This window comes from Camelus dromedarius, chromosome 8, assembly GCF_036321535.1.
Source record: "Camelus dromedarius isolate mCamDro1 chromosome 8, mCamDro1.pat, whole genome shotgun sequence".
In the NCBI taxonomy this organism is placed as follows: domain Eukaryota; kingdom Metazoa; phylum Chordata; class Mammalia; order Artiodactyla; family Camelidae; genus Camelus; species Camelus dromedarius.
The window spans coordinates 16,648,071-16,662,679 of NC_087443.1; the positions used below are offsets into that span (position 1 = coordinate 16,648,071).

The 14,609-nt window shown below is 55.9% G+C and overlaps 1 protein-coding gene and 1 non-coding gene across 3 annotated transcripts in view; both read left to right on the forward strand.

The window, feature by feature from the left end:
- Positions 1-497: 497 nt before the first annotated feature.
- On the forward strand, positions 498-570 carry TRNAD-AUC (transfer RNA aspartic acid (anticodon AUC)). Its single transcript has one exon. It is a non-coding gene; the product is annotated as a tRNA-Asp (tRNA).
- A 12,486-nt stretch (positions 571-13,056) lies between these two features.
- RET (ret proto-oncogene) overlaps positions 13,057-14,609 on the forward strand; it is a 54,572-nt gene continuing 53,019 nt past the window's right edge. The window contains exon 1 of one of the 2 annotated variants that reach the window (XM_064487916.1): positions 13,057-13,313. In XM_064487916.1, coding sequence (XP_064343986.1) covers positions 13,247-13,313 — 67 coding nt within the window. In that variant the 5' untranslated portion in view covers positions 13,057-13,246. The remainder of the gene's footprint in view (positions 13,314-14,609) is intronic. The other variant, XM_031460899.2, reaches the window with a different exon arrangement.

A 14,609-nucleotide genomic window follows, 5' to 3' on the forward strand; every position in this document is an offset into this window, starting at 1 on the left:
CAGATGCCAACAAATGGGTTTGGGGGAACATAATTCAACACATAATACAATGAAAAGGATACTATTTGGGTTTATGTTTACCTCCTTAGTAAGATTCAGGATGACTCTATGGTAGCCCAGACCAGCATCATGGGAGACTCTGGAGCAGGCACAGGGCAATGCCCTGGGGCCAGGAGGCCTGCTTTGCTCTGTGGCCTTGTCCAGTCTCTCTGAGGCCTCAGTTTCTCCATTTGTATCATGAGGCTTAGATTGAGTGGTCCCTTTGGGCCTTTCTATCCCTGAGATTGCTCAAGGTCACTTGTCCCTGGCTTTAGGTCACATCAGGCATAGAGGTCCGCCCTGGGTCTGCCCCGTGTGGGTGTGAGCAGCAGTGTGGTGGTCACATGGACACTTTGCCGGGCTGCTCAGGGTGAGTGGGGCCCAGAAAGTAGACATCAATAGGCCTCCCTGGGAAGGGCCAGGTTCTTGTGTCCAAAAACAGGGAATCGGGGCTGGGGGGATGGTATAGCTCAGTGGTACAGCAGGTGCCTATCAAGCACGAGGTCCTGGGTTCAATCCCCAGTGCCTCCACTAAAAATAAGTAAATAAATAAAAACCCAATTACCTTCTCCCCAAAACAAAATTAAAATTTAAAATGTGAAGTTATTTTAAAAAAAAAAGAGAACAGGGAGACAACCCTTCCCCAAAAGTTTCATCACTGCCAGCCCTGCAGGAATTTTCCTTGGGGGCTGTATGGTCAGAGCCCAGTAGAAGCAGAGGGCACACCAGAAGGGCAATGACTAGAGTTTAACCTAAGAGCAGAGGGCTGGGCAGGACATGGTAAGAGGCTGGTACAGTGGAGAACTGGTACCCCCTCCCCCTGGCAGCAGCCGGAACTCCAGGCCTGGTAGAGAGCTTGGGAGAGGGACAGTGGGGGCTTCGCAGGGAGGGACGGGGGGATAAACACCTTGTCTTCCTCGCGTTGGTCTCCTCCAGGGCCTCCATATCAAGAGGCAGATAACAAGGTAGTCCTCTGTCCCCCAGGAGCAGATCCAAGAAGGGTGGAGAGCAGGGAGCCAGCCAGGGGCAGATGCCTCCACAGGAGGCCGGAGCCTGGCTGGCCCTGACACTGGCCTGCCCACCCCACTGTCCACCCCCGCCCATGTGAGGCTTGTGCGCAGCAGGGCAGAACTGAGCAAGCACGGCCCTCACCATGGAGGCATGAGGATAACTCACCACTCACCTGGCACAGCAGGAAGGCCAGACGTGCAGCTGTGATGAGGCCCATTTGCTTCCATGCACGAGCCCAGACTTGAAGCTCCCTGCAGAGAAACACCCTTGGGGCTGGCCAGCAAAGGCTTGAACTTAGCATCTCTTTGACTGAAACAGCGGATCGTAAGTTTGAGATGGTGGGAATAAATAGCTGTACAGCCATGTTTCACCCTAAACCAAGAGTCTGGAGCAGTAATTGTTCACCAAGATAGATGTGCGATTGATTATGGTCAGGAGGTTCTCCCAAGCCCAGCTCCCAGCACAGGAGTCGTGGGGCCCACTGCTCTGGTCTCCAGCAGCACCTGGCCCAGCCTGCCCCACCCTCTTCTCCCCTGGCCGCCTCCTGTACCCCGGAGGGGTAGGGCACAGGGGTGAGATGGCCCTCTGGCCCAAGCCTCCAGAAACCCATCAGCCACATGCCTGGAGCTCACCAGGGAGTATAGGAAGGGGAAGAAAGGAGAGTAAGTGGCTCAGATGGGCTCCCTGCTCCAAGCAGCTTCCAGGGCAGCCTGTGTGCCCCCCTCAGCTCCCCTCCCCAGCCTCATGGGCAGACACAGCCAGTGGCCCCATTTCTCATCCTTATCGATTATGCCTGCAGCAGCCTGCAGCACAGAATGTAAATCATCGTCCCAGGGGTATTTAACCCAGGGAGGGTTAGTTGAAGGTGGCATCCCTTATAAGTCCTGCATCTGATGTTTTTATATTAATTCCTATAGTGGCCAGATTAATTTTTATTCCACTGACTGTTATCTCTTCTTCATTGACTAGGAGACATTTCTGAGCAGTGCATATCGCGTTGGGTATCAGTCATTTAGTGGGGTGCTTCCTTTGGTTGCAAGGTTTTTCATTAATGAAAAAGGAATGAAAATTTCTTTGCTCCAAAGACTCAGTCTTTGAAAATCACAACGCACAGGACAGCCAGAGTGACTGCCGCCACTGCCATCGCCAGCTATGTGCACTGTCTGGAGGGGCCTGTGAGCCCCCAGTTGTGGTCACAGGATCCCCTGGCCTCCCCTCTTCCCTTAGCTTCCCCAGGTCTCCCTTGGCCATAAACAATTCCTGAGTCAGCCTTTACCAAGTGACCATGACTTGGCAGAGACCAGGCACCCTAGGGCTGAGCACACAGTCCCCAGGATGATGGCAATAGCCATCTTGCTCAGCAGACGAGGGAAATGCGTCTGCTATAGACACCCTGAGCTCAGTACCATGCAAGGGTTGAGTCACAGATTGCAGTTGAATCCAGCCCAATCACAGAATTGACCACCCCTTTACCTCCACCCCAGTGGACTCCAAGTCATCTATGTCTCCCATGAGGGACCCAGCTGAAGGAATAGGTGTTAGGAAGAGACAGCTGTCTGCAGACACAGGTGGGTCCCCGCAGAGGTGCATGACAGGCATGTTCTGGCTAGGCTCCCAGCAAAGCCAGGACTGTGGGCATAAGCCAGTGGTGGTTGGAGGCTGGGAACAAGGGGGAGATGCAGAGGAGGAGGGGGACAGGGTGGGCTGGTAGGAGGGTGAAGTGGGCGCTTTCCACCTTGAAACTCTTACCCACGTCGCTCTCATCCCACGAAGCTCTGGGTAGTCAGTCCCTCAGTTTAGGCCCCAGACCAGTGGCACCAGCAGCCCCTGGGAATTGGTTCTGAGTGCAGTTTGTCGCCCCACCCCACACCCAAAGTCAGAGCCGGGCAGGCAGGCTCACATTGGCTTGCACCTTGGGGACATTGCCTGTAAAATGAGATGCTGCTCTGACCCAGGCAGGGGCTATGAACTTGAATGAGTTAGAAGCTCCAGTCCAAGGCTACCCATAGGTAGATTCTCACTTGTACCCACCCAGGGCCTGCCTCCTTTTCTAGGAGATACGATTCAGGCCGCAAAGATTTGCTTCCCAAAGCAACCTCCCTCGGCCTCTCTTCTAGGGGTCAGACATGCATAATTAAACCCCAAACCTTTAGGATTTTGAGAATGCTGATAAATTCCAGATGCAAATGATAATTTACAAATGGTCATTTGTAGCCAGTCAAACCCCCTCCCAGCCTGGGTATCCACTTGGGCAATAAAGTAGGTCATTCCTTCCTGCCCCTATCCAGGCAAGGTCACGAGAGCCCCCAAGGACGATGCGTAGTTTATGGGCTGCTTTCAGTTTGTGGGCAGCTGCTTCCAAGACAACTGTGAAAAGACGAAAAAAAAGGTAGTTGTGAATGATGTTAAGAAATCATCGGTATCCAAGTGTCTGGAACCAGCAGGGAAATAATTATGAGGCAAGAGGGAAGCTTTAGAAGATCACAGGTGTTTCATCCAAACGTTTATTACGCATCTATGAGGGGAAATTCTAATGAGTTTGTTGGCAAATCTCAGGGCTGAGGAAGTGAGTTAGAGTCTGGGGTGGGTGGGGGGAGTGCACCCAGGTCCCTGCTCAGTTCTGGCCTCTTAGCATCCACCTCCTCATTTATTCACTGCCTGACACAGCCCCAGATAAAACGAGCAGGACCTGGAGTGGAGTCTGGGGCAAGGTGAGAGTCTGAGAAAGGCCCCTGAGGGCCAGGGGGTGGGAGACAGAGGGGCAGGCTGGGAAGGCAGAAAATCCACAGAAATGGAGAAACCGTGGTTGAGTTTCTCAGTTACAGCAGCTAGAGCAGTTGAAAATGTGGTTCCAGGTGTCCTCAGAAGTCACCTAAGGGAAACAAGAGGACCCTCCCTGCAATCGATGTGGAATCCTGGCATATTGATTGATTAGAACATTTCTCCTGCCCCAGAAGATGTCCTGTCTGGAGAACAGCACAGACACAACTGTCTCTTCTCTCCTGCCCCCACCAGACCCCCACCCCCAGCACTCATCTCACACCTGTGCTGGGAGAGGGCCTGCCTGCGCACTTGGAGCCCGCATCACCACCAAGTTCACATGGGCGTCATCTCAGTTCCATCTGTGTGTTTTCTGTGAGCCAGTTCCTGGGTCTCAGTGGGGGCCCTTCCAGGTCCCATGTGTCCCTGGCCCACCCACACCCACTATGCTGGAAAGACAAGCCCAAGGTCAGCCCACCTTGGCCAGCGGACCTCCCCACATGGCCCAGAGCCACAGCGCAGACAACATGGGGAGTAGTTCTTCCATGCTGGCCTCATTCGGGGATGGGTTGCAATTCGAAGAGGGCATTCACTCTTTCACAACGCAGCTCCTGTCTTGGGGGCAGGGCAAGGGCTGAGAGCAGCGCAGCACACACAGGGTAGTGAAACCTGTCACAGGTGTGGCTGCTTGGTGTCCAAGCCAGAGCCAGGCCGAGGGCACCCTGAGATCATGTGGCAGAGCCCAGGATGGGCAGGTGGGAGCTTGTCTCTAAGCCGGAAGGAAGAAGCATCCAGACATGATCATATCTGACCTTCTCCCTGTGTCTCCTCTCTCTGGCATAGGGCCCGCGGTGAGCTCAGCTCCTTTGCACTCCTGGGCTTCAGTGTGGGGAACTTTGTAATGTTTCCAATCCACAGAAAATTGCCAAACTCTGGAGGCCTGAGGGGGTCCCACGTCCTCCACACAGAGCCCTTCTCATCCCTGAGGACCAGCCATCAGTCTTCTCTGGGTGGAGGGGATTGGGAAGAGGAGGGGGGGCACTGCTCTGAGCAAGGAGGCTGCATCTAAGCTTCTAAATCAGCTTCCTGAGAGACCCTGCCATCCCCCACCCCCACTGCCTAGAGCATTGAGGTCTTAGGAACCTTCCAGAACATTCCTCAGCTGAGCAATCCCAGCCCAGGGCCAATCTCCGGAGAACCTAGAGAAAGAGAAGCTCTCCTCACAGAGGATCCTTGTAATCTTTCTGTTAAAGGGCCGGAGAGGAGAGAAGGATCCTGTGCTTTTAAGAGAAAGTCTCTCAACAAAGCACTTCCTGATGCTCGTCTGACACTAAAAACCTATTAAAGTCATAAACCTCTTCTGCAGAACGTGTCTCAAAAATGTATTTACCTAAAGGGCATCTGTGTTTGGTCTCAAACTCAACCGCTCCAAATGTCGGGCCCCAGATGATTTATTTGGGGCGCCTCGTTCCCTCCCTGCAAGTTGTTTGTGCCTTTGCCCACGTGTCCTCTCGGCCACAAGGGCCATTTCTCATAGCAGGTCACCTGACCAGCACTCTAAACCCCCACTAGTCCCCACACAGAGGGCTGGGAGATAACTCCAGCTCAGCCAGACCAGGAGGCACACTGGCCCCCCTTGGGAGTGCCTAGATGGAGCATTTGAGCACGGGCTGGGAAGGGAGGTACCATGGAGCCAAGACTTCTGAGTGATGAAGAGTCGTTGAACAACAGAAGGGTCCAGGAGGAGGCAGGAAGAGCTTTCCAGGCAGAAGGAACAGCCGCTGGAGGTCAGCAACCCAGAGAGCACCTGGGGAGTCTGGGGCCATTGGAGGTCAGGTGGCTTGGGAGCAGAGGGCGAGGGCTCTGGAGGGGGGCCAGGTGCTGAGCTCCCCGCACTAGCGAGCAGGCCCTTGGGTCTTAGGCTGCTGCACGGCGTCCCCTGGCAGCCCTTCATCACCACATCTTAATATGCACGAACTCATCAGCCCTTTTCCAAAGAGGCCCCAGAGAGCAGGGCCCTGCAGCCTTCACCACACCAGCCAGCAGGAGGCAGGGGTTTCAGGAGGCGTGGGCAGGCTTGGGGCTAGGCCCAGAGGGAAACAGAAGATGCCCCATAGCAAGAGCGCATGCCCAGAGTGAAACCCAGCCACGCCGCCATTCTCCACTCTCTTCAGGGGCGCTATGGCATCTTCAAACCAGCAGGAAACCTAGTGGAAGCTGCTGGATCAGAGAGCCCACTGGGGAGGGCGACCCAGCAGGCTCTGGTTTCTCTGCTCTCATTCCAGTAGGGGTGGGGTGGGGTTTGGGCGAGAAGCCTGCCCAGCCCCCGGGAGCCCCAGGGAGAGGCTGGGGAGGTGTTTCTTAGAGCTTCAGTGCCCAGTAAATACACCAGCCACTTATGACTACTTAATTTTACATTACTATAAATTCAGTAAAATTAAAAATTTAGTTCCTCGGTCACACTAGCCACATTTCAAGTGCTCAAGAGCCATACTTGGCTAGTGGCCATCACATCGGAGAGTGTGGAATGGGAAGTTACTACCATTGCAGAAAGTTCCACTGGACAGCACTGTTCTAGGGGATGAAGGCCAGGCTGGCAAACTTCTCAGCAAGCAGGGAGGGGCCCCATCTGGCCTGTATAAGCGGCCTGCAGCAAGGCTGGGAGCCCCAGCTAGACCTAGGCTCAGGTAGTGACCTTAGGGAGATGCTGGAGAGGAAGCAATGAGGGCACCCTTGATCTTCTTGAGATCAGGAGCCCCCCTACCCCTGGGGGCTTGAAATAGCTGAGTAAGGTCTTCTGGGGCATTTGCAGGGTCGGGGGCGGGGAAATGGGGAGAGGGAGACAAGTAAGTGCCCTATTGCTCTTGTCTGTCTGCAAACACTGGGGGCTGGGGGAGCCTCCCAGGCTACGCCCTCAAACTCTGTGCCTTCCCACAGGGGGTTGCTGGCCCCCTTCTCCCAGACCCCTCCAGTTCACAGCACACCGCCTCAGCACCCGCAGGCCTGAGATGGATGTAGAAGTTGCATGCTGTGCCTGGAGCTGCAGCCCAACCCATCCTGGGCAAGGAGACTTTGGAAGCCATTACAGGGCATTAAGTCAATGAACTTCCTACTTGTCAGCATGCTGAGAGCACAGCAGGTTTTTTCATCTCCAAAAGACTGCCCAGGCCAGAGTGCTCACTTTGCAGATTCTGCCGGCTATAACCCTCTCAGCGATCAGAGTAGCAGCTTCCAGAGGGGTGAGGATGTCCAGGAGATGCTCTCATGGGGAGACAAAAGACAGCCCCTCCTCTCTGCAGGGGCCTCATTCCAAGTGTAGGAAACTCCAGGGCCCGTCCTGTCCCCTCCCTGCTCCCTGTGGGCAGCACTGACCCCACAGCTCCGTCTTCTTTGCCCAAAGTCAGTTTCCCTGGGCATCCATCCCTGACAGGGCCCTGCCCTGGGTCCCTCCCCATCTGGGGTCACTTTCCAAGGCAGTGCATATGTGCCTCCTGTGTTGGTGACTGTGAGAAACACCACAAAGGTAAGGTCTTCGTTGAGTTCACTGTAATGTCTCCCTCGCTGAAAATTGTGCCTGGAATACAGTAAGCACCCAGCAAATGTTTGTTAAATAAACGAGGTTTTGCAAGAGGAAGGGTGAATGGGAATGTGCAGCTCGGATGACAGATAGAGCGAAATATGAGTTTTAGCAAAAACAAGTCTCCACTTTATGCTAGTTGATCGTTTTAGGGTCCATGGCTGGAAAGGGATGTTTGGGGCCCCTTCCTGTGGACACTCATTAAGCATCCTTCCCCAAAGCGGGGCTTCCAGCTCACACCTCCCTGATTTTGTGATTCAGCCCTCCCACAGCACATGCTACCTGCCACCAGTTTTGTTTTGTTCTGTTTTTTCACTGTGGGCCATAGACCGAATAGAGAAGCATCATCCATCTTCCCTGAAGGTTTCGCCGTTTCAGCTTGAAACCGGAGAAGTCGTAAATAGGTTTTGCGATGGCAAAGGTAAGCTTAATTTTTCACCCACCTCTAGCTAATAACCAATGGGGAGGTCCATCTTGGCTTCCACAAGCAAAAAGGAAAAGAAAAGGCTGCCTAGTGACAGGATAATTTGTCAGAAAGTTATGAGTGAGCACCAGCAGGGCAGTATAGGAAGTGTGTGTTGAATGATATGACACACTGGCTTCTAATTGCTGCTGCCTTTCTGATCAATAATACATGTTTTCAAAAAGCCTTCTGTTTGCATTTACACAATGGACTGTAACTACTGCAAAGGATCCATTAAGACCTATTTTAAAAAGTGCATTCGTAAAAACTTGTCTAAATCTGCATTACAAGGCAGATTATGAAACTGCCTTGGGAGATGTTTTTTCTAAAAAGCATTCAGGCCGTATCAGCTGGACTGGCCAATTCGAGCTCGCTGAGCTCTCCATGGCTTGCTTGGGAGCCAGACTGGGCCTTCTCTTTGGTGTCCTTGATGCAAGAGGTGGGCGCTGCCAAGCCTGAGGCCCCATCAGGTTTCGGTGGCCTCGGGCCAGCGGTACCCTTCGGCTGGGGACTGTGTGGGAGCAAAGCCCCCAATGCCTGGTGGGGCTTGAACATTAATCAACCCACCACTCCCCAGTGTGTAATTACACACTCACATAAGCGCTGCTGCAGCAAAGAGGACTCTGGGGTTCCGGGGCTCTCTCTCCTTCCACTGAGAAAGCTGCAGGTCATGTGATGGGGGGTGGGGGGCAGGTGAGAGACAGGTTAGTAGGCTCTTGCAGGCCAGCCTCACTGGCTGCCATCCCCATACAGGGTGTGACTCCTTACCTATGTAAGTGGGAAGCCAGAGCTGAGGGAAGCAGACAGCTTGGCTTTAGAGACCACCAGCTTTCTGTGCTACCTTAGCAAGTGCCCGCTGACCCCTTTGGCCTCTTGGCCTCAGCCTCTACAGTGGATGACAATCAGTGATAATGATGACAGCTCATACTGACTGCCGAGGACTGACTTGTCCTCGGGCACTTGGGTGGATGGAACTCCACTTTGCTGAAGCCCAGACACACTGGGAACAAGCTGAGGTTACCCAGCCCAGAGACACAGCCGGGATACAAGCCAGAGCCCACCTGCAACCTTCACACCATACCACTAGCCTACCACCCACACAGCTCCTTGGACTTCAGAGGACCCTGAAAGAAGAGCAAGAAAGATGCTCACTTTCTAGGGAGCCAGAAACTCCTGCCAAATGCTTCATTTGAGCTGAGCCTCACATCACTGCCAGGCAGTCACTGTATTACTATTTCCACTTTACAGATGAAGACCCTGAGGCCTCACTGATGCAACTAGCTTGGTTCTTGCACTGAGGGAAAGGACTGGAGAAGAGATTCTTTCAGAGAAGGGAGAAAGGAGGTGGGGAAGAAGGAGAAAGGGAGAGCGGAGGAAGTAAGGGAGGAAAGAGAGGTGGGGCAGGAAATGCAGAGGAGAAAAACGGCTCCACTCAGGTACCAGCTCCTTGTCAGGCCCAAGGGAAGAGCCTCTCACCAGCCAGGCTGAGGCCCTGTCTGCAAACACCAGCTGTGCATATGAGGTACAGAGTTACGTGAAGAGCACCCCTGGGCCACCCCTTGGGAGCCCAGCCTGGCGTATCGTGAGTGTGTTATGGGGATAGCATATTTGACAATGGAGGGGCAGGGAGCCCCACTGTGGGGCCCTGAGAGCCAGCTGGTGGGCATTGGCTGCCCTTGCAGCTGTGCCTGGAGGACGGCAAGCCATGGGGGACAAGGAAGGGCAGGTGACAGACCTGCCTCCACCTCAACACCCCACTGAAGCAGCAGAGTGCAGTGGTAGGTACAATTATTACCCCCATTTACAGAGGGGAGACTGAGGCACTGAGCAGTCAGCTAACAGCATGCAGTCAGCCTCAAAGTCTGTGCCTCCAGCCCCTGCATCACACTGCCTGCAGGAGGGACTGAGACCCCTTCCCAAACCTGCTCTGACCACATCTGGCCCCAGGCAGGGGCCTGAAATGCCTCAATCAGTAGTTCCAGGAATGCTGCCTGGCCTTCCAGTGCCCCAATGACTGAGCTGTGCTTGCTCCTGACTGTTTCCCCTTCCCTGCAAGGCCCCCCAGGGCCAAGGTTTCCTGTCCCTGCACCCAGCCTCACTCCTAACGGCTGGCCTTCTTAGCACCATTGGACCTGCCTGGACCTCCCTAAGTCTCCACAGCTACCTGGGTCCATGGTCGCAGAGCATCCCGTCCCACCTCCTACCCCCAGCAGCAGCTCCACCCAACCTGGGCAAGCCTGCTGGGATCCACGTCTACACTGGCTTTGACCTCCATGCTCCCTTCCTTGTGCTGTGTTTTTGGGCCAGACCCAAGGGGCTCCAGGGAGGCCTCACCTGATCAGAAGCAAGGAACATTGCAGGGATAACATGTGAGCCACCTGCCCACTGAGCTGTGTACCCTGTGCTGGGGGCTAGACCTTACACACACTATTTTGGTCATTCCTCACAGTCATGGGAAGGATGGGGACTATTTCAGCCTCTATTTTACAGAAGACAAAGCAGAGGTTCAGAGAGGTAAAGTGACTGGTACAATGTCACTTTACTAGAAGTGACAAAATTCAAACTCAGGTCTGACTCACTCCAAAGCATCACAATCTTTTGGGGAACTATTTTTTAATGTGGATTTTTATGGAAGTGAGACCCAGGAATCTAACATATTGATAAAAGACGGGAGCACTGATAGCACTGTGATGTGCCCCCACCCCAGCTCCCAGAGAGCTTCTCATTGCCTGTGGGAGCCCACACCCCTCAACAGTGTGGTCAGGGCAAGGCTAAGGCTAGAGCCAAGTCTTCAGCCTGGGCAAGGATGGCTATGATTTATTGAGCAGTTACTGTGTGCCTGGCACTGAGCTCTACCCTCACATATACTCCCTTTTCATCCTCACTCTTACTTCCAAGAAACTGAGACTCAGAGAGGCATGACTAGGGGAAGCCAAGACAGGGAGCAAGAAACTGCTTTAGACTGTCTTGTGTAACTGTCCCGGAGCGCCTAGGACAAAGAGAAGTAAAGAAAGGGGCCTCCCAGGAATCACAGACTGGCACCTTCGGATTCTACCCCAGCTTGGTCTCTGAACTCCACTTGTAAGGCCACATCCATTTCCTCCAGGGTGAGGAAGCTCCTTCCTGCTGCCTGATGTTCTGGATCTTGAGCCAGTGTCTAAGCCCAGGCAGGGCAGAGTCACTCCCCTCCCTGTAGTTCCCAGGCCAGCAAGCCCAGTGCTCTCTGTCCTCTCCTGAATGTCCCCTGATCAGGTCTCTAGGCATGCACGCGGGGAAGGGTATACACCCACATCCATGTATGTGAACACAGGTGCACACACTTACAGGGGTACACATATAAGGGTCCCCAAACCTTTTCCTAAGAAGAGGGCAATGCCCCCACCATAGTGTCAGATGTCCACTCAAGACCCCCAAGGGTGGTGGTGGAGAGAGGGTGGAAGAGCCCAAGGGGACCCAGGCAGGAGCACAATCTCCATTGGGCCCTTGAGGCAATTACACAGCACAACCAGACATCCAGCCTGTCCAGTGTCAGCCAAGGCCTGGCCAGGGTAGTCCCTGGGAGGCACAAGGGTGGGGCTGGCTGGAAGAATGGGCCAGGCCACTCTTCTTCCTTCTGCATCCTCTTGCCATAGGAGCCTGTCTGTAACAAAGAAGTTCCCCTCAGGCTTTCCTTTCCTACTCAGGCCCCTTCCTTGTTCATAGGTCTGAATGTGCAGCCTTGGTAGATATTATTAGCACCAGAGGCAGGGCCTGTCTACACCCAAGGGAGCCCACCCTGGCCAACTCCAGCCCCATAAATCCAAGGGCCTGAAACCCCAAAAGTGTAAGGCAGGCAACACAAGGTCCAATGGCCGCAGGGTGGCTCTCCTGAGCTGGTAGCACTGTGCCCTGGCCTCCCGCCAGCAGGCTGGCTCTGAACATCTCAGCTGGCAGAGCCCCCAGCCAGCCTGTCTTGGCAGCTCCTCCTCCTGCCTGCCAGGGTGACTTCACTTTGACTTCATATCTGCAGAGTGATGTGCACAGCTCTTATTCATCCCTGAGCTCAGCCAGGCAAGAGGGTGGGGCGCTGTGCACAGCAGGAAGAAGAGACACTGAAGTAGGAGCACCCCAGGCCTAGGTGCCCTGGACCCTCCCACCCCAAGAACCCATGGGCTTCTCTGCCTCTGTGCCTAGGTGGCCGCCAGACCTTCAGAGGCAGCTGGGGGCAGGAGGAAAAGAGTGGACTGTTCCCATAGAGGCCTAGAACTCACTCACCTCCAACCTCACCCCAGGACGCCCCATGTTAGTCTTCCCTTTTTAGGACGGGATGTGTTTATGGGCATCATTTCTTAGGGCAAAAATTAAATCTTGGTCTCCAGTTCTTCCCTGTCACTTGCTCTGCTATCCCAGTCAGCCCCACGCCCTAAGAGTTCTTCTGTTTGGTGGGGAAGAGGGGGCACCCCATTCAAGCCTTCAAGACACCAGGGCAAGGTGTCTTTGAAAGATGCGCCCAGAGTCGGTTGCCTGCTCTCATTGGTTAGACCAGTCCTAAGAGAGGGGTTCACAAACTAGCTCTAGGACACCCCTAGGGAGACCGCGGACATTGTAAGCCACATGCCAGGCTGGCCCCTGGAGTGCGCAGAAAGCGCTCCGGCTCTCCTTTCCTCTCCCGGCTCTTCTCCTCCTCTAGCCACCGGCCCCTAGAGAGGCCGCGCTCCCACCGCGCCTGCCTTCTCTGAGAAATGGCGGAGGATGCGCGCCGCGCCTGGAGCTCGGAGGCGAGGTGCCCGCCTAGTCTCCTTGTCCGCTCGGACCCCCAGCCATTCTGCCCAGACCTAGCACCCCCGCGTGGTTTCCCTGCCCTCTCTGGGCAGCGGGGAAGGTCGAAGCGCAGAAACCGTGAGCGGGCTCATAGGCTGAGAAAGAGTGATTGTGCCTGCGGAGATGCGCGGATTGAGGCTGCGGCTGGCAGGCAGGCACCCCGCGTCCCGCACCTCGCTGCTACTGCACCCCACCCGGCCCGCACCCCGCGATCATCACCGGTCTCCTAACCCGCGCCCCGCGGGAGCCGCACTGGCACCGTCGGTGTGGGTACCCCCCGCCCCGCCCTTACCCCTGCACCCCGCCTGCACCCTGGCCCCGCCCGCCCCGCCCCCGCCCCGCCCCCCTCACCGCCCCGCCCCGCCCCTGCCCGCTCCTCGGGCGCAGCCCGCGCGCGCCCCACCTCAGTCCGGCGACCAGAGCCCGGTGCACAGCATCCTAGAGTACCCCTGAGCCCACGCCCCGACGCTCTGCTCCGGCAGTGTCCGCCGAGTCCCCCGCGTCCCAGGCGGGCATGGGGCGGCCCGGCTGAGCGCCGCACCCCGCCACCGAGACCTCCAGTCCAAGTCACCATCCCTCCTGCTGCGGCCCCGGCGATGGCGAAGGTGACGGCCGTCGCCGTGGGGCTGCGGTTGCTGCTGCTGCTGCCGCTGCTCGGAGAAGGTGAGTCCTGCCGGGGACTGGTGCCCGCAGCTGCCGTGGCGAAGTTGGCGCCGCGCGCCGAGCGGCGGAGTGGACGCGTTCGGAAACGCCTTTCTGTTTGCGGCCGGCAGCGGGCTGCGCAGTTGCCGGCTGCCTGGGCTCGGCTGGGAGCGAGGTGGTGTGGCGGGCAGGGCGCCTCGGGCCCCAGGCTGGGCGGGTCTCCAGACAGAGCTGGACGCAGGTCGCAGCGGGACGCGGGCCAGGCGGCCAGGGTCGGTGCCCAGGGCCGGAGTCGCAGCAGTGCGCCCCAGCCTGGTTGCGCCTCTCACCGTAGCCACGTCTTGGAGCGAACCGAACGGATCTTGCCGTTTCGGTGCAAGTAGGGGAGGACGAGTGAGGTAGCTAGAAAGCTGGCGACTTGGGCAGTTCTGTTTCTGCAAAAGATTGCTCTGTCCTGGTTTTCTTTTAGCACTCCACGTCGGTGCATTCCTCCTCCAGCTCCGACGCCCTGACTCGTCGCGGTACGCGGAGAGGATCTGCTCTTTTTTTAAAAGATCGCTTTTCCCTTGCGCGTTTTTGCCGCCCTAGTCCTTAAAAAAGCAAAAACCCTGTGGTTTCTTAAGGATGCTGCCCTCGAGGGCCTGCTCAGGCTGACCCAGCGCAGCCGGCTGAGGGCTCGCCGTGGCTCCCGTCCCTCCGCAGCCTCAGAGTCCCACGCCGCTGCCAGGCGTGGGCACCTGAAGGTGTGGCCTTTGAGACCATTCGATGGCTCTGAGCCAACCTTTACTAAGCGCTTTGGAGCATCTTGGAGTGGGCTAGGGCTGTGTGCCGCCAGGGTCGGTGCTGGGAGGATTAGATGTGGCCTTGCAAAAGCTGGTCACCGCCCCCACCCCCAAACTGTCAGAATGAATGAACTCCAAGGCTGTGAATCTTTGACCCTCCTTGGCCATGAATTTTAGTTCCCCTTGAACTGTCCCTAACTTGATCCCTTTCTGAAGGGCTTATTTATACATCAAGTTTCCCTCCCAGAGAGAAGGAGCCGACCACCCTCCCTGACTCCTCACACAGGGCTTTCTCTCCCTGTGGCCTTTGGGATCGGAGGAGGCCGTAGTCCCCTGCTTCTAGCCTTTGGTCCTGCACAGACTCTGGGTTCACATGCCTGCCCAAGGCTTCGCTTGTGTGACTGGATCCTGGGCTCAAGAGACAGATGCCGAAGCCAGAATGGGTCTCCAATCCATCATAGGGAAGGCAGAGCAGAAACCCTTTCCTTGCACTGGAAAAGAATGGAGGAAAGAGTCTGTTTCCAGCATTGGGACT